We start from the raw sequence: 23,079 nt of genomic DNA on the forward strand, positions 1-23,079 counted from the left end.
AGAATCTCAGGGTTGTATATGGTGACATATATGTACTTTGATAATAAGTTTACTTTGAACTCTAATTTGTCAACCCTTGCTGTCTTGAATGACAGAAGACACACCAGCAAGTAACCATTGTGATTGGATTTTTACCGATCTTGTTTCCAGTTGAAATACAGCCATATGGCAAAAGACAAAGATCCAAGGATTCCGTTTCCCAGATGGAGTCCATGATTAGAAGGATCTGTAGACAAATAATGATACCATTATGAAATATGAGTGTCTGCTTCATGTCTCTAAACTACATTCTACATCATTGTTATCAACTCTTCTGTATCTTTCTGCATTATTAGGTTATCCATCACAGTAATGTGCAGGCAAGATGCCTTTTCCCATTTATTTAAATAAATAATTTAGAATTCTCAACAAGCTTAACATTGCATTAAAGGACAAAAACTCCATGGGAAAGTAGTCAAGCTATGGGTGGACCATAAACGTATAAAGCATCAGAGCAGGTCATTCAGCCCATTAAGTCTACTCTGTTCTATAACTTTGATGGCCTGACTGATCAAGAACCTATCAACCTCCATTTAAAATATTTCTAATGACTTGGCCTCCACAGATGTCTGTAGCAATGAATTCTACAAATTCACTATCTTTGATTAAAGAAATTCCTCCTCATATCTACTAAAGTGACATCCATGTACTCTGAGGCTGTGCCCTCTGGTCCTGGACTCGCCCACTATAGGAAATATCCTTTCCACACCCATGCCATCTACGCCTTTCAATTTTCACTAGGTTTCAATGAGGTATCCCCCCTCATTCTTCTAAACTCTCGTGAGTACAGGCCAGAGCCATCGATCGTTCCTTATACGATAAGCTTTCCATTCCCAGAATCATTCTCATGAAACTCCACTGGATCCTCTTCAATGCCAGCACACATTTTATAGATAAGGGGCTCAAAATGCTCACTATACTCCAGGTGAGGTCTTCCCTATGCCTTATAAAGTCTCAGCATTAGATCCTTGCATGTCTTCTCAAAATGAATGCTAATATTACATTTTCCTTACCATCAACTCAACCTGCAAGTTGATCTTTAGGGAATCCTGCACGAGGACTCCCAAGTCCCTTTGCAACTCTTATGTTTGAATTTTCTTTCTATTTAGAACATAGTCTACCCCTTCATTCCTTCTACCAAACTGCATGATCATGCACTTCACTGCAGTATATTCCATCTGCCACTTTACCCTTTCTCCTAATCAAGGTCCTTCTGTAGCCTCCCTGCTTCCTCAATAGTACCTGCCCCTCCACCTTTCTTCATAGCATCTGCAAACTTGGCCACAAAGCCATCAATTTCATCATCCATATTGTTTATGTATAATGTGAAAAAAACAACACTAGTCACTGCAGCCAATCAGAAAAGGCCCCTATAATCCAAATTTTTGCCTCCTGCCATTATCAACCAATCCTCAACCATGCTAGTATTGTTCCTGTAACACTACGGACTCTTGACTCGTTAAGCAGCTTCATGTGTGGCACCTTGTCAAAGGCTTTCTGGATATCCAAGTAAACAACATCCACTGACACTCCTTTGTCTACCCTACTTGTTATTTACTCAAATTCCAATAGATTTGTGAGGTAAAATTTCCTCTTAAGAGAACCATGCTGACTTTGGTCTATTTTGTCAGCTGCCTCCAAATACTCGGAAACCACATTCTTAATAATGGACTCCAAAATCCTCCCAACCACTGAAGTCAGGTTAACTGGCCTATAATTTCCTATCTTCTGTCTCCCACCCTACTTAAGGAGTGGAGTGACATTTGCAATTTTCTATTCTTCTTGATCCATTTTAGAATGTAGTGATTTTTGAAAGATTATTACTAAAGCCTCCATAATCTCTTCAGCTACCTCCTTTAGAACCCTGGAGTGTAGTACATCTGGTCCAGGTGTCTTATCTACTGTCAGAACTTTCAGTTTTTCAAGCATGTTCTCCCTAGAAATTGTAATTGCACTCACTTCTGCCCTGACATTCTCAAATTTCTGGCATTCTGCTAGTGTCTTCCACAATGAAGACAGGTCATAAAATACTTACTAAGTTTGTCTGTCATTTCTTAGTCCCCTATGTCTACTTCTCTAGTGTCATCTTCCAGTGGTCCCATATCCACTTCCACCTCCCTTTTACTCTTTCTCATATCTGATAAACTTTTGCTATCTTATTTTATATTACTAGAGAGCTTGGCTTCATATTTCATCTTTATGGCTTTATTGTTGCATTCTGTTGGCCTTTAAAAGCTTACCAATCCTCTAACATTCCACTTATTTTTGCAATATTATATGTCCTCTCGTTTGCTTTTATGCTATCTTTGACTACCCATCCTCCCTTTAGAATACTTCATCTTTGGAGTGTATCTAACCTGCGCCTTCCAAATTTCTCCCAGAAATTCCAACCACTGTTGCTCTGCCATCAACCCTGCTAGTGTCCCTTTCCAATTAACTTTGGATAGCCCCTCTCACATGCCTCTGTAATTCCCTTTGCTCCACTGTAACGTTACAGAAACAGGAGAATAACTACCTAAAACTTCAGTTGTTGCCAAAAGGGATAGTTAGACAATAGACAATAGGTGCAGAAGTAGACCATTCGGCCCTTCGAGCCTGCACCGCCATTTTGAGATCATGGCTGATCATCTACTATCAATACCCAGTTCCTGCCTTGTCCCCATATCCCTTGATTCCTCTATCCATAAGATACCTATCTAGCTCCTTCTCGAAAGCATCCAGAGAATTGGTCTCCACTACCTTCTGAGGCAGTGCATTCCAGACCCCCACAACTCTCTGGGAGAAGAAGTTTTTCCTTAACTCTGTCCTAAATGACCTACCCCTTATTCTCAAACCATGCCCTCTGGTATTGGACTCTCCCAGCATCTGGAACATATTTCCTGCCTCTATCTTGTCCAATCCCTTAATAATCTTATATGTTTCAATCAGATCCCCTCTCAATCTCCTTAATTCCAGCGTGTATAAGCCCAGTCTCTCTAACCTCTCTGCGTAAGACAGTCCAGACATCCCAGGAATTAACCTTGTGAATCTACGCTGCACTTCCTCTATAGCCAGGATGTCCTTCCTTAACCCTGGAGACCAAAACTGTACACAATACTCCAGGTGTGGTCTCACCAGGGCTCTGTACAAATGCAAGAGGATTTCCTTGCTCTTGTACTCAATTCCCTTTGTAATAAAGGCCAACATTCCATTAGCCTACTTCACTGCCTGCTGCACTTGCTCATTCACCTTCAGTGACTGATGAACAAGGACTCTGAGATCTCTTTGTATTTCTCCCTTACCTAACTCTACACTGTTCAGATAATAATCTGCCTTCCTGTTCTTACTCCCAAAGTGGATAACCTCACACTTATTCACATTAAACATCATCTGCCAAGTATCTGCCCACTCACCCAGCCTATCCAAGTCACCCTGAATTCTCCTAACATCCTCATCACATGTCACACTGCCAGCCAGCTTAATATCATCAGCAAATTTGCTGATGTTATTCTCAATGCCTTCATCTAAATCGTTGACGTAAATTGTAAACAGCTGTGCCCTGTGGCACCCCACTAGTCACCACCTGCCATTCCGAGAAACACCCATTCACCGCTACCCTTTGCTTTCTATCTGCCAACCAGTTTTCTATCCATGTCAATGCCTTCCCCCTGATGCCCTGAGCTTTGATTTTACTCACCAATCTTCTATGTGGGACCTTATCAAATGCCTTCTGAAAATCGAGGTACACTACATCCACTGGATCTCCCCCGTCTAACTTCCTGGTTACATCCTCGAAAAACTCCAACAGATTAGTCAAGCATGATTTACCCTTGGTAAATCCATGCTGGCTCGGCCCAATCTTATCACTGCTATCTAGATATGCCACTATTTCATCCTTAATAATGGACTCTAGCATCTTCCCCACCACCGATGTCAGGCTGACAGGTCGATAGTTCTCTGTTTTCTCCCTCCCTCCTTTCTTAAAAAGTGGGATAACATTAGCCATTCTCCAATCCTCAGGAACTGATCCTGAATCTAAGGAACATTGGAAAATGATTACCAATGCATCCGCAATTTCCAGGGCCACCTCCTTTAGTACCCTAGGATGCAGACCATCTGGACCTGGGGATTTGTCAGCCTTCAGTCCCATCAGTCTTCTCATCACCGTTTCCTTCCTAATGTCAATCTGTTTCATTTCCTCTGTTTCCCTATGTCCTTGGCCCATCCATACATCTGGGAGATTGCTTGTGTCTTCCTTAGTGAAAACAGATCTAAAGTACTCATTAAATTCTTCTGCCATTTCTCTGTTTCCCATAACAATTTCACCCAATTCATTCTTCAAGGGCCCAACATTGTTCTTAACTATCTTCTTTCTATTCACATACCTAAAAAAGCTTTTGCTATCTTCCTTTATATCCCTGGCTAGCTTGCGTTCATACCTCATTTTTTCTCCCCGTATTGCCTTTTTAGTTAAGTTCTGTTGTTCCTTAAAAACTTCCCAATCATCTGTCCTCCCACTCACCTTAGCTCTGTCATACTTCCTTTTTTTTAATGCTATGCAATCTCTGACTTCCTTTGTCAACCACTGTGGCCCCTTTCCCCCCTTTGAATCCTTCCTTCTCTGGGGGATGAACTGATTTTGCACCTTGTGCATTATTCCCAAGAATACCTGCCATTGCTGTTCCACTGTCTTTTCTGCTAGGCTATCCGTCCAGTCAACATTGGCGAGCTCCTCATTGGTCCTCATGGCTCCATAGTTTCCCCTGTTCAACTGCAACACTGACTCCTCCGAGCTGCCCTTATCCTTCTCAAATTGCAGATAAAAACTTATCATATTATGATCACTACCTCCTAATGGCTCCTTTACTGCAAGATCGCTTATCAAATCCTGTTCATTACATAACACTAAATCCAGAATAGTCTTGTCCCTGGTTGGCTCTCGTACAAGCTGGTCCAAGAATGCATCCCGTAGGCACTCTACAAACTCCCTATCCTGTGGTCCAGCACCAACCTGATTCTCCCAGTTCACCTGCATGTTGAAATCCCCCATAACTACTGTGACACTACCTTTGCCACATGCCAATGTTAACTCCCTATTCAACTTGCACCCAATATCCATGCTACTGTTTGGTGGCCTGTAGACAACACCCATTTGGGTCCTTTTGCCCTTACTGTTCCTCAGTTCTATCCACACAGACTCTACTTCTCCTGACCCTATGTCCCCCCTTGCAAAGGAATAAATCTCATTCCTCAGCCTGAAGATTAGAAGGGGATTGGAAACTGGCAAAGAATAATCAAGACATTTTCAGGTCATATTAACGGTAATCATTTAAAAAAAATAAAAACATTGTTGTAAACAATCATAATGTCAGGCAGCATCTGTGGAAAGAGAAACAGTGAGCATTTCAGGTCAGGGTCCTTCATCAGAATTATTTCATTCACTCCTGGAATGAAGAGGTGCCTTTGAAGAAGAAACTGGGTAGAATCACACAAAGAGTAGTGGGTGGGTGGAATGCACTGCTGGCAACAGTGGATACAATAGGGTCTTTTAAGAGACTCTTTGATAGTTACAAGGAGCTTAGAAAAATAGAGGGCTGTGCAGTAGGGTAATTCTAGGTATTTTCTGGAGTAGGTTACATGGTTGGCACAACATTGTGGACTGAAGGGCCTGTAATGTGTTGTAGATTTCTATGTTCTATGTTCTAGAATCAGCCTGCATTCTCTGAGTATAGATAAAGGTGATCTCATATAAAATTCTGAGAGCACGTGAATTGCCAGGTGCTCGAGTGTATGTACATCTGATTCCCAGGTCAGAAACTCCTCCAGTAACTTACCTACCACAGATGTTAGATTCACTGGACTATAATAAGGCTCTTATTTGGAGCCTTTCTTAAATAAAGGCGCAAAAATAGCCACCCTCCACTACTCTGGCACCTCACCTGTGGATAGTGATGATACATGTTTCTTAGCTAGGACTCCTGAAAATTTTCCCTTGTTTCTCACAGTTCTTGGATATACTGTACCTAATCAGCCCCTGTATATCTATCAAGCTTCATACATTTAAGACAATCAGCACCTCCTCTGCTGTAATGCAGACTATCACCAAGACATCCTCATCAAGTATCTCAAATTCCAAAGTCTTTACTCATGGTAAAAATAGAGGAGAAATACTCATTTAGGACCTTGCTCGTCTCCTGCAGCTCCACACATATATGCCTACTTGAATCCCAGAGAGATCCTATTGTCTCTGTAGTTACTCTTTGCCTCTTAATATATTTATAAAATCTCTTCAGATTCTCCTTAATCTTCACTGCCAAACCTATCTCATTCCCGTTCCGCCCTTCAGATTTATTTTATTTATTTATTTTTTTTAAAAAGAGTATACTCCTGCATCCTCATATTGGAAGTTAAAGCAACAAGACTTTCCAAATATTATAGTGACAGGACTGGGGTACTGCCACAAAGAGAGTTGTGAGATACAGAAGTGTTAGAGAAAGCAGAGTAGCAGAGAATAAGAGGTGTGAAAGAGAGCAGAATGTTACTGTGCAGGGTATCAGAGATTGTGACAAAGTCTTGTGGAAGAAAGCATGGATCAAGTATTACATCTGAGAGTGAGATAATACTATGTGAGATAAGTAACAATGTATGCTATAAAGGAGATTTATGTGTATCTGTGAACTTGAATCCATTATAGTGCATGATATTGTATTAGAAGGTGGTACAATGAAGGGTATTGATTTGTAGTACCAGGTGTCCAAATGTGGAGCCTACACTGCAGTGAGTATTACCTGTATGATCAGCATGTCCTGACGCAGGTCATCTCCATGTTTAAAGAGGATGCTAATGGTGTCCTTAGATATAGACGTAGGGTCAGCACACTTGAACTCCAGCCACAAAGGCTTCTTCTTTGACGGCATTACTTTACATTTGTCCACCTGTAGATCAGACAATATTTTTTTTCCCCCATTCTGAGCACTGGCAGGAATTTACTCTGTATTTCTGTTGTTCTGGATATTGGTCAAGGTATACTGCAATTGATGTGGCTGTACCATGTGTCTCACTTGATAATGCCATTAAAACAGATGCGTATTTCTCCACTATACTGTCATAGGTACCTCACTGGCGATAAATCATTCTGTAGGCAACCACAGCTAATGAAGGGATGATCAAAGTTCTCATCCTACATAGATTTATACAGGAATGGATAAGTACTTTTATGCTCCTTTTGAATATTGATTTTGGATATTAAAAACTGGAATAATATTGATAATCAATGAGACTGGCTGTGTTCAGATAGGGAAAGACTAAATCATTATTAAAAGCAAATCTTTCAATGGCTCACTTCCTTCTTCTTTCCCTTTACAGTGCTATGGGGTCAATGACGACTTGCTTCCATTCCAGTTCTGTGGATGGCGAGATGACTAAGGAGTTCTCTGTGGGATCCATAGATCCTGCCATGGATGGGTCTCAGGGTGCTTGAGGAGGCAGGTAGGTGAGTAGATTAGGATGCTGTTGTTTGTACCTGACCTCTGTCTCTCCTGTTGGCCAGACGCAATATTTTGACCTGAAACATTTATGGTTCCTTTCCTTCCACAGACATTGCCTGACCCACAGCACATGCTTTGTTGTTGCAGATTCCAGCATCTGCAGTCTCTTCTGTCAAAGAGGTCTCTTTTCCATTATGAGCAATCATGAGCCAGCAATTCTCATGGGCCAATGAGGATGTTACATTTTGACCAAGGGAATTTTGAAATCTCTTCCCATGAGCAGAGCGCCTGGACACTGATGCTGGGTGAGTGTAATTAGATCCTTGGTACCAGGGATGTTTGGTATTGGAAGAGGGGACTGGCAATGGTTCACCTGGAGCATTTGGAAGAATTCTCACATTTGGAGGGTTTTGCAGGGCTGGTTATTGGTGATTTCTCTCCATTCTTTGAAGTCCATACACTGTGTTACCTATAAGTCCAATGCATACAGCAGGACAGAGATTACTGTTAACAAGAGAAAATCTGCAGAAGTTGGAAATCCAAGCAACACACACAAAATGCTGGAGGAACTCAGCAGACCAGGCAGCATCTTGAACAGTCCTGATGAAGGGTCTCAGCCCGAAACGTCGACTATACTCCTTTCTGTAGATGCTACCAGACCTGCTGAGTTCCTCCAGCTTTTTGTGTGTGATGCAGAGATTACTGCTGCTTGGCAAGCTATGAGCCTGCTGGCAAGCTCAACATCTTCAAACCATCTTTCTTTAGTTGGTCAAAGGTTGTGATGGCAAAACAGTTGAGTTGAATTTTCCCACAATAGTCCGTCTTCATGAAGTGCTGGATCCCGTAATTCTTGTCATAGGTATTGTTTGTCAGAGGGTAGTACTGCAAGGTGAGGATCTTCATCTTTCTGATGTTTACTAGAAGACCCATCCAATAATACATGTTCAGAGAAGGAGTCGGCCATAACACGGAGCTCAGCCTTTGAGTGTGAACATATACAAGCCTACAGTAAACTGACAACTAACTGGGTGACCTTTTCTGGAAGTAGGGACCTTCAGCTCCAACCTCATGTATAACCATAGGTCTTCCATGCAAGAATCAGAATCAGGTTTATTATCACCGGTATGTGACATGAAATTTGTTAACTTAGCAGCAGCAGTTCAATGGAATACATAATCTAGCAGAGAAAAAAGGAATAGATATATATATATATCTATATATCTATATATAGATATATATACACATACACATATACACACACATAAAATAAATAAAAACAATAATAATAATAAATAAACAAGTAAATATTACATATATTGAATAGATTTTTTTAAAACTTGCAAAAAGGGGAAAAAGCTGTTCCTGAATTGCTGAGTGTGTGGCTTCAGGCTTCTGTACCTGTATGTACGTATGTGTGTACACATACTCACACTCCACTCCCTTTGCAATTTTTGATCATTTCTTTCTCAATTCCTGCTAAACCATTGTTTACATTTACATTATTTATTATATTGTAACTTGCCCTTTACTGTGCCTATTGTCTTGTTTATTAATTATTGTACTGTCTCGCACTGTTTTTGTGCACTTTATGTAGTCCTGTGTAGGTCTGAAGTCTAATGTAGTTTTGTGTTGTTTCTTGTAGTCTAGTGTAGTTTTGTGTTGTTTCTGCCATAGTTGGATGCATCAGCAAGGGAGATGAGGCTGAGTATAGGGCTACGGTGGGAAACTTTGTCACATGGTGCGAGCAGAATCATTTGCAGCTTAATGTGAAAAAGACTAAGGAGCTGGTGGTGGACCTGAGGAGGGCTAAGGCACCGGTGACCCTTGTTTCCATCCAAGGGGTCAGTGTGGACATGGTGGAGGATTACAAATACCTGGGGATACAAATGGACAATCAACTGGACTGGTCAAAGAACACTGAGGCTGTCTACAAGAAGGGTCAGAGCCATCTCTATTTCCTGAGGAGACTGAGGTCCTTTAACATCTGCCGGACGATGCTGAGGATGTTCTACGAGGCTGTGGTGGCCAGTGCTATCATGTTTGCTGTTGTGTGCTGGGGCAGCAGGCTGAGGGTAGCAGACATCAACAGAATCAACAAACTCATTCGTAAGGCCAGTGATGTTGTTGGGGTGGAACTGGACTCTCTGACGGTGGTGTCTGAAAAGAGGATGCTGTCCAAGTTGCATGTCATCTTGGACAATGACTCCCATCCACTCCATAATGTACTGGTTAGCCACAGGAGTACATTCAGCCAGACACTCATTCCACCAAGACTTAACACTGGGCGACATAAGAAGTCATTCCTGCCTGTGGCCATCAAACTTTACAACTCCTCCCTCGGAGTGTCAGACACCCTGAGCCAATAGGCTGGTCCTGGACTTATTTCCACTTGGCATGATTAACTTATTATTATTTCATTATTTATGGTTTTATATTGCTATATTTCTTCACTATTCTCGGTTGGTGCGGCTGTAACGAAACCCAATTTCCCTCGGGATCAATAAAGTATGTCTGTCTGTCTGTTTCAGGTAGTCTAGTTGAGTTTTGTGTTATTTCATGTAGCACCATGGTCCTGGAGGAACGTTGTTTTGTTTTTACTGTGTACTGTACCAGCAGTTATAGTTGAAATGACAATAAAAGCAACTTGACTTGATGGGCTGATAGACTCTGCTGTACTTTTCTATGATTCTATGACCCTATTGACTTAAACATGCTTTCCAGCGATGAAGCTGACAGCTTTGAGTTTAAAATGCAAGCAGCTATCATGTTCCTGGAGACAAAAGAAACTGCAGATGCTGGAATGTGGACCAACACTCAAAGGGCGGAGGAACTCCAGCTGGTCAAGCAGCATTTATGGGAGAAGTGGACAGTCAATATTTCAGATTGAGCCCCCTCAGGAAGCTAACATTCCCTGAGCTATTAGAATGAAAGAAACCAGTGTGAAATGGGTAACACTGGACAGCAACCTCTTCTTCGAGCTCATCTGAAGAAACAGCTCATTTCTACCTTTAACATCTCTCTTTTCCTTTTTAATGTGGACGTGGTTCTGTCGAAGAGCCTGACTGAGAGCTACACTCAAACGTTGATTCTTTGTGGCGATGAGACCCATGCTCGGGACTCAACACCAGCTGTTTCTCAATGTCCCAAGGACACGGCCTAGGAGACAAACATGCCTGAGGCTTTGCAGCTCTGGCAACAAGCTGATTCTATGCCAGTGCCACTGACTGAAGCATTGCAGGAGTAAATGGGACATCGGGAACAGCAGATCAGCTGTCGGAGGTCTCTATACTGAGTGAATCACATGCTCGCTCCCTTTCTCTCATTGGTGGGGGAGAGCTTGTTGCTGATTCTTGAGTCAGAGACTTCAGGAAAAAATGTGATAAGTAAAACTTTAACACTGTAAATCAGTGTCTTTATTTGTCTTGTTAGTCTCCCTTCTCATTGTGGAAGACCACTCTATGAGAGAGAGGGAGAATAATGAATATGGTACAGTATATCGAATTGTCAGGTGAACGATTATTTTTTGATGTATACAGATTATGGTCTTTCTTGGGGGCTTTGCTATTGCTTGCTCGGTGGGGAGGGTCTGATGCTTTTCTGCTGAAGAAAATGGGGGAGGGCTAGGGTCATTGCTTTGCTGCAGCTTGTGCGTGGGACTGGTCGGGGTTCTAACATTTTAATTGTCACTCATTCTTTGGGGCACTCTTCTGTTTTTGTGGGTGTCTGAAGGATAAGAATGAGAATTTCTGTTGTATATTGTATACATTCTCTGATATTAAATGGAACCACTGAACTATTGAACAGACAGCTCAGGGACAGAGGGCAAAGTGCACACCCTCTGAGGAGTAATACTGATGGGTGTGGTAGGGGAGGAACAAGTAAGTGATTGTTCAGTTCAGGAAGGGGAAATCAAGGGAATACATGCGAGACCTCATTGAGGGGTCAGCAGTGGAAAGAATAAATAAGGTTCCTGGGTAATGTTCTCTCTAATTTTGTTTTACAGCTGGATTGCTCTGAACAGGAAATTTCTTCACAGTCTGAAAACTGCATGGCACTTTATATTAAGATTATATAAAGGAAACAAGGGCTACGTGTGCAGGGGCGTTTCAGTGTCTGCACAGCCACGCACCCACACAGCTTATAGGGAACAGTGATCGAGGGTGCCAACATCTCTGAAGATCGACCTTGGCCTAACATACGTATTGTTGCAATTATGAAAAAAGGCATACCAGCAGCTCTATTTCATGAGGTGTTTGGTATGCCACCAGACTCGAGCAAATATCTACAGTGGAGCGCATTCTGACTGGTTGCATCACTGTCTGGTTTGGAGGGGCCTTGCACTGGATCGAAGAAAGCTGCAGAGAGTTTAAGTTCATCAAGGCTACCTGCCTCCCCAGCATCAAGGACACCTTGGATAGGTGATGCATTAAGAAGACGCCATCCATCGTTAAGGATCCTCACCATCCAGGACGTTCCCCCTTCTCATTACTACCATCAGGAAGGAGGTACAGGAGCCTGAAGACCCATACTCAATGCTTTACGAACAGCCTCTTCCTCTCGGCCATCAGATTTCAGAATAAACAGCAAACCTATGAACCAACTCACTTTTTTCTCTTTTTTTGCACTGTATTTATATTTTACATTATTGAAACTTATAATAAGTTCTTTATGTATTGCAATGTACTGCTGCTGCAAAACAACATACTTCAGTAATAATAAATCTGATTCGATTTTGATTCTGATGGAAAAGTAGATGAGGTCGCCTTCCCTTGAGCGTGGAGTTGAGAAGATATTCCTAACACTGCAATGTGCAGCAAAACATGAGACACGTCAGAGATCAGCAGCCTAGGAATCTGAGAGTGACCATGACCTAGATATTCAGAGAAAAAATGGTTCAGGCACTTCTGTTTAAGATCTCATCCGACATCTATTTGGAGGATTCAAGACAATTTGTAATGACCAGATTCTCAAGCTGGTTACTCATAGCAATAGGATGTTGGGTCAAGTGTCAGATCCACAATTTTACGCAGTCTTTTCAGTGAGGACTACCGAGCAATTAAAGTTGTCATCAGAGTGAAGTTCATTCTGTAGTTCAGCTTGACACACACTCTTGACAACATGAGAAGCATTTTCGTGTCTAAGGAAACTGGGAAAAGTTTCCCCATAACAAGTGTGATTTACTACAGCTGAGACCTCCCATGGGCGTGACCCACCATGGGTGTGACCTCCCTCAGGTTTAATCTCCCACAGGCGTGACCTACCACAAGTGCACCAGCACGGAGGCCAGGATCATACGGAATCCGGAAATCTTCAGGGAAATCGGTGGATTGGAGTTTCTCCAGCTTATGCCTTAACTGCAGGATGGCTACAAATAAAATGGGTTCAGTTAGGTACTGTACAGCATTTATGAAGGCATTTCTGACTTCACAACTCCTGCCTCAGAGCAATTACGCTCTTGCCTGAGCATGTGGCTTGACCACGACATTCCAAGTCAATATTTCAGTGCAGCACCCTGGGAGTTCTGTCCCCATGGGATGCTTTCAAAAGTAGTTAAACTGAGGACCCACCTACTCTTAGATGGCTATTAAAGATCTCCTGAAAAGAAGTGTACAGTTTTGGTCTCCAGGGTTAAGGAAGGACATCCTGGCTATAGAGGAAGTGCAGTGTAGATTCGCGAGGTTAATTCCTGGGATGTCCGGACTGTCTTACGCAGAGAGGTTAGAGAGAATGGGCTTGTACATGCTGGAACTAAGGAGATTGAGAGGGGATCTGATTGCAACTTATAAGATTATTAAGGGATTGGACAAGATAGAGGCAGGAAATATGTTCCAGATGCTGGGAGAGTCCAGTACCAGAGGGCATGGTTTGAGAATAAGGGGTAGGTCATTTAGGACAGAGTTAAGGAAAAACTTCTTCTCCCAGAGAGTTGTGGGGGTCTGGAATGCACTGCCTCAGAAGGCAGTGGAGGCCAATTCTCTGGATGCTTTCAAGGAGCTAGATAGGTATCTTATGGATAGGGGAATCAAGGGATTTGGGGACAAGGCAGGAACCGGGTATTGATAGTAGATGATCAGCCATGATCTCAGAATGGCGGTGCAGGCTCGAAGGGCCGAATGGTCTACTTCTGCACCTATTGTCTATTGTCTATAAGTGGGAAGTTAGCATCTTCAATCATCTTAATGAAACAAATAATCTCGTCACGATTATATTGCTGATGGGGTTCAAATTGGCCTGTGAGTTTCCTACATACATTTGAACAATATTGCAGTTACCCAAAGGCATGTAGGGACAAGACTTTCAAACTACTGAAAGATATTTCGATTTGGGGGTATTTTTAGTGGTTGGTTTGTGCTGAATTCAATCCATTGTGTTTCTCCCTTTCCTTTATGAATTTATACCCAGTCCATACGCTGAGAGAAGTTATTCAGATCATCTCAGCTGTGATCACACTTTGGAAGAATAATCCAACCAGCATCGTCTCCTGTCTTGAACCTGAACTGTTACTTGTTACTCTTTCCACAGATACTGCCTGATCTGAAAACTACTTCGTTCATTTTCTGTTTTCTGAATTAATTTTCCCAGTTCTTTGTTTACAGCTCTGCCATGTTTATTTTCTGATGTGTTTAATAAACACACACTTGATGGCCTTAAAAACCTCAGAACTTAAGAAGTAGCAGGAGGAGTAGACCAACTGGCTTGTTGCCTGCTCCGCTATTTAATAAAATCATGCCTGATCTCACTGTGAACTCAACCCTGCTTACCTACCTTTTCCCAAAAACTTATTTTCCCCTATTATGCAAAAATCTATCTAACTCTGCCTTAAATATATTTAATAAGGTAACCTCTACTGCTTCCTTGGGCAGGGAATTCTAATTAGATCATACTTCCTCTTCCTTTAAAGTAAGTCTTTCTATCTATTCCAAGGTCAATTTAATGGAACACTATATGAAATTGTGGGAGCTCAATTTATTTCCCAGAATTCAAACACCTAGTGATGGAAGACACCATTGTTCTCTTAGTTTGGACTGGACTTAATCATTTTCCAAAAAGGGGAAAATTCATTGTATAACCAGTTGCACTATTCATTGCAGGCTAACCACCTGATAAATCTTCATTTTGATACAAGAACACAATTGACATTAGAGAGGCAGTCTAAACTTTCAGATCAGTTTACTCATCAAACAGTGTCTAGTTAATCAACTTCTCAATACAATAGAACTCATAGAAACATTAAAAACCTATAGCGCATTACAGGCCCTTCGGCCCACAATGTTGTACCAAACATGTCCCTACCTTGGAAGCTCCATGTACCTATCCAAAAGTCTCTTAAAAGACCCTATCGTATCCGCCTCCACCACCATTCCACATACTTACCACTCTCTGAGTAAAAAAAATTTACCCGTCATCTCCTCTGTACCTACTCCCCAGCACCTTAAACCTGTGTCCTCCTGTGGCAAACATTTCAGCCCTGGGAGAAAGCCTCTGATTATTCACATGATCAATGCCTCTCATCATCTTATACACCTCTGTCAGGTCACCTCTCTTTTCCTTGGTGCGATGGAGAATAAGGCCGAGTTCACTCAACCTATTCTCATAAGGCATGCTCCCTAATCCAGGCAACATCCTTGTAAATCTCCTCTGCACCCTTTCTATGGCTTCCACATCCTTCCTGTAGTGAGGCAACCAGAACTGAGCACAGTACTCCGAGTGGGGTCTGACCAGGTTCCTATATAGCTGCAACATTACCTCGGCTCCTAAATTCAATTCCACGATTGATGAAGGCCAATACACCATACGCCTTCTTAATCACTGCTTTGAGCGCCCTATGGACTCAGACCCCATGATCCCTCTGATCCTCCACATTGCCAAGAATCTTACTATTAATACTATATTCTGCCATCATATTTGACCTACCAAAATGAACCACTTCACACTTATCAGGGTTGAACTCCACCTCCCACTTCTCAGATGAATTTTGCATCCTATCAATGTCCTGCTGTAACCTCTGACAAGCCCTCTACACTATCCACAACACCTCCAACCTTAGTGTCATCAGCAAACTTACTAACCCATCCCTCCACTTCCTTATCCAGGTCATTTATAAAAATCATGAAGAGTATGGGTACCAGAACAGATCCCTGAGGCACTACAGCAATATCTCCCACCAAAGACAGGAATATTCTTCAAATAGCAGTGCCAAGAATGGTTACACAAATAGATTTTATGTGTGAAATTAACCTCCATCACAGGTAGCAGTGATTGCATGAAGAATTATTGTATCATCACTTGCAGCCAAAGATGGTCAACATACCTTGAGGTGAAACGTCATATTTCTCAGCAGTGACATTCTTTATCTCCAGTGTCACTTTGTGCAGGGTTTCCATCACCTGAACCTGCTTCCTGAAGTCTCTCAGCATGGCTGCACCACAGCCTCGCAGGTATGCCTCCAGAATTACTGCGAACCGCTGGCGATAGTGCATCGATCCAGCCACTTCACTTCTCAAAAACCAGAAAAGAAAATGGCCGATCCGTTTACTCTATAGAGCAAGAGATTTTTCCTTTAAATTCTGGGAGGAATAAAAATAGAAACATAGAAACATAGAAAATAGGTGCAGGAGTAGGCCATTTGACCCTTCGAGCCTGCACCACCATTCAGTATGATCATGGCTGATCATCCAACTCAGAACCCTGTACCTGCTTTCTCTCCATACCCCCTGATCCCTTTAGCCACAAGGGCCATATCTAACTTCCTCTTAAATATAGCCAATGAACCGGCCTCAACTGTTCCCTGTGGCAGAGAATTCCACAGATTCACCACTCTCTGTGTGAAGAAGTTTTTCCTCATCTCGGTCCTAAAAGGCTTCCCCTTTATCCTTAAACTGTGATCCCTCGTTCTGGACTTTTCCAACATCGGAAACAATCTTCCTGCATCTAGCCTGTTCAATCCCTTTAGAATTTTATATGTTTCAATAAGATCCCCCCTCAATCTTCTAAATTCCAGTGAGTATAAGTCTAGTCGATCCAGTCTTTCTTCATACGAAAGTCCTGCCATCCCAGGATTCAATCTGGTGAACCTTCTCTGTACTCCCTCTATGGCAAGAATGTCTTTCCTCAGATTAGGGGACCAAAACTGCACACAATATTCTTGGTGTGGTCTCACCAAGGCCTTGTACAACTGCAGTAGAAAATGAAAAACGTTCTTTGAAATTGGCAATCAGCAATTAAATACTCACTCTTAATGCTCTTTTCAGGAGAAATCGTGCAAGGGCACTGTCATGGTAGGGCTCAAACTTGACTGCCTGAAATCAGATTAAAGTACCATTTGAGTCAGTAGATGCCATGCAGCTAGGGTTACTAAACAACAATAACCATGTACTTCAATGTAGTGAAAGTCAAGATGATTGAGGTGGGTCTGTGTTACGTTGAGAGGTGCTGGGGTATATTAATCTTACAGTGCAGGGTGTGGGGTGTGGCAGTGTTACAGTGAGTGGTATGGAGTGAGTCAATGTTACAATGAGTGGTATGGAGTGATTCAGTGTCACAGTGAGGGGTGTGGGGAGTGTCTGTGTTACAGTGAGCGGTGTGGGGTGTGTCCGTGTTACAGTGAGGAGTGTGAGGTGTATCAGTGTTACAGTGAGGGGTGTGGGGTGTGTCAGTGTCACAGCGAGCGGTGTGAGGTGTATCAGTGTTACAGTGAGGGGTGTGAGGTGTGTCCGTGTTACAGTGAGGGGTGTGTCCGTGTTACAGTGAGGGGTGTGTCCGTGTTACAGTGAGGGGTGTGGGATGTATCAGTGTTACAGTGAGGGGTGTGGGATGTATCAGTGTCACAGTGAGGGGTGTGGGATGTATCAGTGTTACAGTGAGGTGTATCAGTGTTACAGTGAGGGGTGTGGGATGTATCAGTTTTACAGTGAGCGGTGTGGGGTGTGTCCATGTTACAGTGAGGAGTGTGAGGTGTATCAGTGTTACAGTGAGGGGTGTGGGGTGTATCAGTGTCGCAGTGAGGGGTGTGGGATGTATCAGTGTCGCAGTGAGGGGTGTGGGATGTATCAGTGTCGCAGTGAGGGGTGTGGGGTGTATCAGTGTCACAGTGAGGGGTGTGGGGTGTGTCAGTGTCACAGTGAGGGGTGTGGGATGTATCAGTGTTACAGTGAGGGGTGTGGGGTGTGTCCATGTTACAGTGAGGGGTGTGGTGTGTATCAATGTTACAATGAGGGGTGTGGGATGTATCAGTGTCACAGTGAGGGGTGTGGGATGTATCAGTGTCACAGTGAGGAGTGTGAGGTGTATCAGTGTCATAGTGAGGGGTGTGGGGTGTGTCAGTGTCACAGTGAGGAGTGTGAGGTGTATCAGTGTCACAGTGAGGAGTGTGAGGTGTATCAGTGTCACAGTGAGGGGTGTGGGATGTATCAGTTTTACAGTGATCGGTGTGGGGTGTGTCCGTGTTACAGTGAGGGGTGTGGGGTGTATTAATGTTACAGTGAGGGATGTGAGGTGTGTCAGTGTTACAGTGAGGGATGTGAGGTGTGTCAGTGTTACAGTGAGGGGTGTGGTGTGTATCAGTGTTACAGTGAGGGGTTTGGGTGTATCAAAGTAACAGTGTGGGGTGTATTAATGTTACAATGAGGGTGTGGGGTGTATCAGAATTACAGTGCAAGGTGTGGGGTGTATCAGTCTTAGTGAAGTGTCTGAGGTGTATCAGTGTCACAGTGAGGGGTGTGGGGTGTGTCCGTGTTACAGTGAGGGGTGTGGGGTTTGTCAGCAATAAAGTGAAGGGTGTGGGGTGTATCAATGTTACTGTGAGTGGTGTTGAGTGTGTCAGTGTAACAGTGTGGGATATGGGGTGAATCAGTGTTACACTGATGGGTGTGGGTGTGTCAGTGTTACAGTGAGGGGTATGAAGTGTGCCAGTTTCACAGTGAGGGGTGTGTCAGTGTTACAGTGAGGGGTATGAAGTGTGTCAGTGTTACACTGAGGGTTGTGTGGTGTGTCAGTGTTACAGTGAGGGTTGAGTGGTGTATCAGTGTCACAGTGAGGGGTGTGGGTTGTGTCAATGTTACAGTGAGGGGTGTGGTGTGTATTTGTGTTACAGTGAAGGGGGTGAGGTGTGTCACTGTTACAGTGGTGACTAGGTTGTATCAATGTTACAGTGATGGATGAGGGATGTGTCAGTGTTATAGTGAGTGGTGTGGTGTATATCAGTGTTACTTTGTGGTAGTGGGGTGTTTCAGTGTTACTTTTCGGGGTGTGGGGTATATCAGTGTTACAGTGAGGGGTTTGGGGTGTATCAGTGTTACACTGTTGTACTGGGGCTGTAACATTGAAAGACATTCATTTGCCGATATTATTGCTTTTGCCTTTAGAGACACTACTTGGCAGATCCACTTGATTGGAAGCATGAAGCTTCATCCCCAAGCTAAGGTTGTTTTAGATGCAGCTATCCATTTTAATTTTCTTTAATTTCTCTCTCTTTTACTCCATCCGTCTCCTGAACTGTATCCCTGCCTTAACCGGCCCATGGGCCTGTTGTGTACTGCATTTGCATTCTGAGTAAAATAGCCAGACAGCTTCCAGGAGGGTGCTACTAAGTTAAGCCCCATTGCAGACTGAGTCCTCATTCTGCAAACACTGGGAATTACAAGGGAAATGGATCTCAGTTGGCTTCTGTGTCCAGAATCCTTGGACAATTCAGCTACCCTACCTGACATGTGCTTTGTTTCAAGGGCTGGTTTATCAATCCTCGACTATCTGGCCTGCAGTAAACATTGCTACACTGGTCACTCATGTTTGAATTCCTCTTTCAGTACACTGGTGTGTAATTGGGGATTACTGTACCTGGACTAACTGTAATTGGGGATTACTTTACCTGGACTAACTGTAGGAGATAACACAGCACCCCACTATTGTCAAGGGTCTCCAGCTTTCGAATAGCCAATGTCCGAACTTGCTCATCTGAAAATCGGCAGTCCAGGAGCTGCATTGCGAGTCCCACGTCCAAAGGACTGTTGTCCCATACATCCTGATCTTCCAGCAGCTGGTGTGTTTTCAGCACCACCTCCTGCTGTCCCCACTTCACAGAGCTGAGGAACTTGGGGTAGGCTTTGGGCTGCCTCATACACTCATTCTTAAAGTGCCAAAGTAACTCTTTGTCTTCAGAGCTCAGTAGGTTCAAGGGGTCTGTGCTGATGATCTCTTCAAACTGTTTACGCAGCTGGCTGTGCATTTCCTGGCCTGGCCTCTCCAGCTTACATGCAGGGGTGTGACGGCTTCGGGGCAGTGCAATGGGGTAATTGTACCTGTCAAACAGGATGCAGATGGCCATGGATGTCTGCTTGTCAGGATTGGTTGCTGATGTGAGTTTGTCAGCTTCGATGGTTCCTTGCTCTTCACCTTTGTCGGGGATCTTCCACATGTGAAGCATGTACTCTCCTTGCCTGAGGAGAGACCGATGGTCGATCACCAAGAGGTTGACGTAGTATAGCACGTGATTCTTGCTCTTGCTCTCCACCGTGTTATCATCTTGCATCTGGAAGGCACTCTTGGCACTCTGCACTGGTGCTTTGCCACAGTAAACCTGGAGGTTCAGCCGTGCTCCTTTGGGCAGGTCTCTGACCTTAATGTCGAACTCCAGCCAGGTATTCCACAGCACCTCTTCTGTGAAGGCTTTGGTGGACGTCTTCTGCTGCGAAAGAACCTGCTGTCCATGCAGTATGCTGGCCTCAACAAAGACCGTCAGTTCTGTGTTCCTTGGGAGAACAGGGATGTCAATTCCAACAATCTTGACTCTGAACTTTCTGGCACAGTCCCAGAGGGAAATGGTGAAGACTTTGTCATGATCTTTTCCTTCCAGGGTCAGCTGTTCATGTGACCCAGTCACCCCTGTGCAATCATCCACCAGTGGCCACTCTTCCTTCTGAACCACATCCAACTTTGGGTCAGGGGGCTGAACCAGCACAAAGTGGATTTCTTCACCGTTCTTCAGACAGCTTCTGATCCAGCAGAAGTCCTTGATTGGATTGTCACCGACAATGTAATCCTCCCTGCCACAAACCCGGAGGACAAAGTCATCCTCACTTTGGAATTCTGAGATCCCCAGCAGCCCCATCTTGTTAGCCATTTTCTTGAAGAAGTTCTTCAGGATGGTCTGTGGGGTCTCATCAATGGACACTTTGATAGTTAGGCTCATCGTTCCTCTGTGGATGATTATGAAAATGTGATTGTTACAAATCTTGCTCAGCAGATGTTCAGGCAAAGGTTTTGAGGTGATACAAGGGTCCATTGAGTACAGCATTGCATCCCTGCTGGACACTTCACTCAGCTGAGGTGTGATCAGCTTCCGACGGGTAAATTCCAGCTCATCATCATGGACGTTGCTAACATCTGTAACGTCATAGCCGATCAGATAGTTCAAGTCACTCTGCAACTGCAAGGATTCCTCAGAAGCCTTTATCTTTTCTACCAGGTGGATCTTGCCATTGTTTCTCTGTAGTGTCTTCCAGTAGTTGATGCAATCCAGTGTCTGGATCACCTGGTGTTTGTCGTATATCTCATACCACTGTCCTTCCTTTTGGTACAGCAGTCTGAAGTGGTCAGGGCTGAACTTCTGGTAGAAGTCTGGGTTGGTGCTGACCCCACCAGCCTTCACCCAAATCCTTGCTTTCAGTTGTTCAACTGTGTAGTTCCCCAGCACCTCCATGGAGATTCTCTCGTGGGTACTGTTGAACTTGTTCCGTGTGGGGAGAACAAAATCGAGAGGCAGCTGCTCCAGTGAATAGAACTGCATGTTCCTGGCAGTGTTGGCTCGCAGCTTACGTCTCCTGCCCCTGTTTTCTTCTCTCATCACAATGGGCAACTTATTATCCTCATTGGCTGACTGTTCCATGCCAGGGGGAATCTACTGAAGAAACACAGCATAAATTATTCAACTACACCTGTTGAGATGTTGATGGAGTGTGGTAGATACCAGCACACTCTCTTTCAGTTTGTTTTCATTTTCAAACCCTTTGTCCATTGGAAATAACTAAATAATGCTTGGGCAAAAGTTCTTGCCTAATCTTGCAAAAAACTAAATTGTCTTTACTTTACTGTAACAATATTAGAAACAATCTGGTAGTGGGACTGCTTTTCCCTCTGAGTCAGAAGGTGTAACTTCACAATTCTATTGATAAAATTCATAAACTGGTTCATTAGTCCTGAAGAAAAGTCTCAGCCCAAAATGTTGACTGCTTATTCCCCTACATAGATGCTACCTGACTTGCTAAGTTCTTCGTTGTGTGTTGCTTTGGATTACCAGCATCTGCAGAATCTCGTGTTTAAAATTGGTTTATTATTGTCACATATAATGAGGCAGAATGAAAAAATTTGTTTTGCATGCCACACATACAGATGAAATCATTACAGTGCATTGAGGTAGGGTAAGGGGAAACAATAACAGCTTGCAGAATGAAGTGTTACAGAGAAGGTGCAGTGCAAGGTCACAAGGTAGATTGTGAGCTCAAGTGTCCGTCTTATCATACTAGGGTCCATTCAATAATCCTGTAACAGTGAGTTGAGCCTGGTGATGTACATGCTTTCAAACTTTTGTATCTACTTCCCGAATGTCCTGGATGGGTGATTATGCTGGCTGCTTTACTGAGGTAGTGAAAAGGAGAGACAGGGCCCATGGAGGTAAGGCTGGCTCTCTGTGATGTGTTGAGCTGTGTCCACAACTTTCTGCAGTTTCTTCTGGTTATGTGCAGAGCAGTTGCTATAACAAGCTGTGATGCATCCTGATAGGATGCTTTCCATTGGGGAGATAGCTGATGGGTTAATTGACCCCTAGTGAAGAGATAGATGGTAGGATTTTGGGAATGTGGATAGGACTGTGCATGTTCTGGGTGGGGGTGGGGGGCAAGAAAGCAATGGGATCCTGTGTAGGATTCCCGCCACATCCCAAACATGTGCAATATGTAGATTAATTGGCCACTGTAAATTAGCCCAAATCTGTAGGTCAGTGTTTGAATTGAGAGGGGTCTTGATGGGAATGTGGAGAGAATGAAGGTTTGGTGTAAATGGACAGCTGATAGTCAATGTAGGTTCAAAGGGCCTTTTCTGCACTGTACCTGTCTAGGATCACTGTAGGATTTGTGTTGACGTGTGTTTGACATTATGGAATCAATGAGTCTATCTCCAAGCTTTCTGAATCATTGACAGGTCCATAGTCTATGTTAGCACTCTAGTGCAATACTGAGTTATTGCTATGTGGGTGAAGCTGCCATCTCTCTGATGTATTACTGCACTGAGAGCTTGTCTACACCCTCAGTGGGAATAAAAGATTCCATGGTATTACTGGCTGCCATTTACTGGATGTTATCTCATTGCATCTGTGATACCCAGTTAGATTTCCAGTGACCCACACGAGGTCCCTTCAACTCTGGATCCTTCCAAGCATTACACTCGCTCTATTAACGGTATGAGTTACTTCAAAACAATAAACTAATTCAAAGGAAGACACAAGAGTCCGGGGATACAGGTCTACTTTGTCTTTACTTTCAGCGAGATGCGCACGTATCAAGTGGTAATGTGATGACGTATG

The 23,079-nt window shown here is 43.5% G+C and overlaps 1 protein-coding gene across 4 annotated transcripts in view; it reads right to left on the bottom strand.

Annotated features, from left to right (window-relative positions):
• pik3cg (phosphatidylinositol-4,5-bisphosphate 3-kinase, catalytic subunit gamma) overlaps positions 1-23,079 on the bottom strand; it is a 50,911-nt gene that overhangs the window by 13,196 nt on the left and 14,636 nt on the right. For 3 of the 4 annotated variants that reach the window (XM_073026664.1, XM_073026661.1, XM_073026662.1), the window contains 6 exons: positions 19,372-21,402; positions 16,739-16,804; positions 15,817-16,042; positions 12,767-12,870; positions 6,807-6,953; positions 136-226 (listed from right to left, as the gene is read on the bottom strand). In XM_073026664.1, the coding sequence (XP_072882765.1) occupies positions 136-226; positions 6,807-6,953; positions 12,767-12,870; positions 15,817-16,042; positions 16,739-16,804; positions 19,372-21,387 (2,650 nt within the window). In that variant the 5' untranslated portion in view covers positions 21,388-21,402. The remainder of the gene's footprint in view (positions 1-135; positions 227-6,806; positions 6,954-12,766; positions 12,871-15,816; positions 16,043-16,738; positions 16,805-19,371; positions 21,403-23,079) is intronic. The other variant, XM_073026665.1, reaches the window with a different exon arrangement.

This window comes from Hemitrygon akajei, chromosome 22 (genome assembly GCF_048418815.1).
Source record: "Hemitrygon akajei chromosome 22, sHemAka1.3, whole genome shotgun sequence".
Lineage (NCBI taxonomy): Eukaryota > Metazoa > Chordata > Chondrichthyes > Myliobatiformes > Dasyatidae > Hemitrygon > Hemitrygon akajei.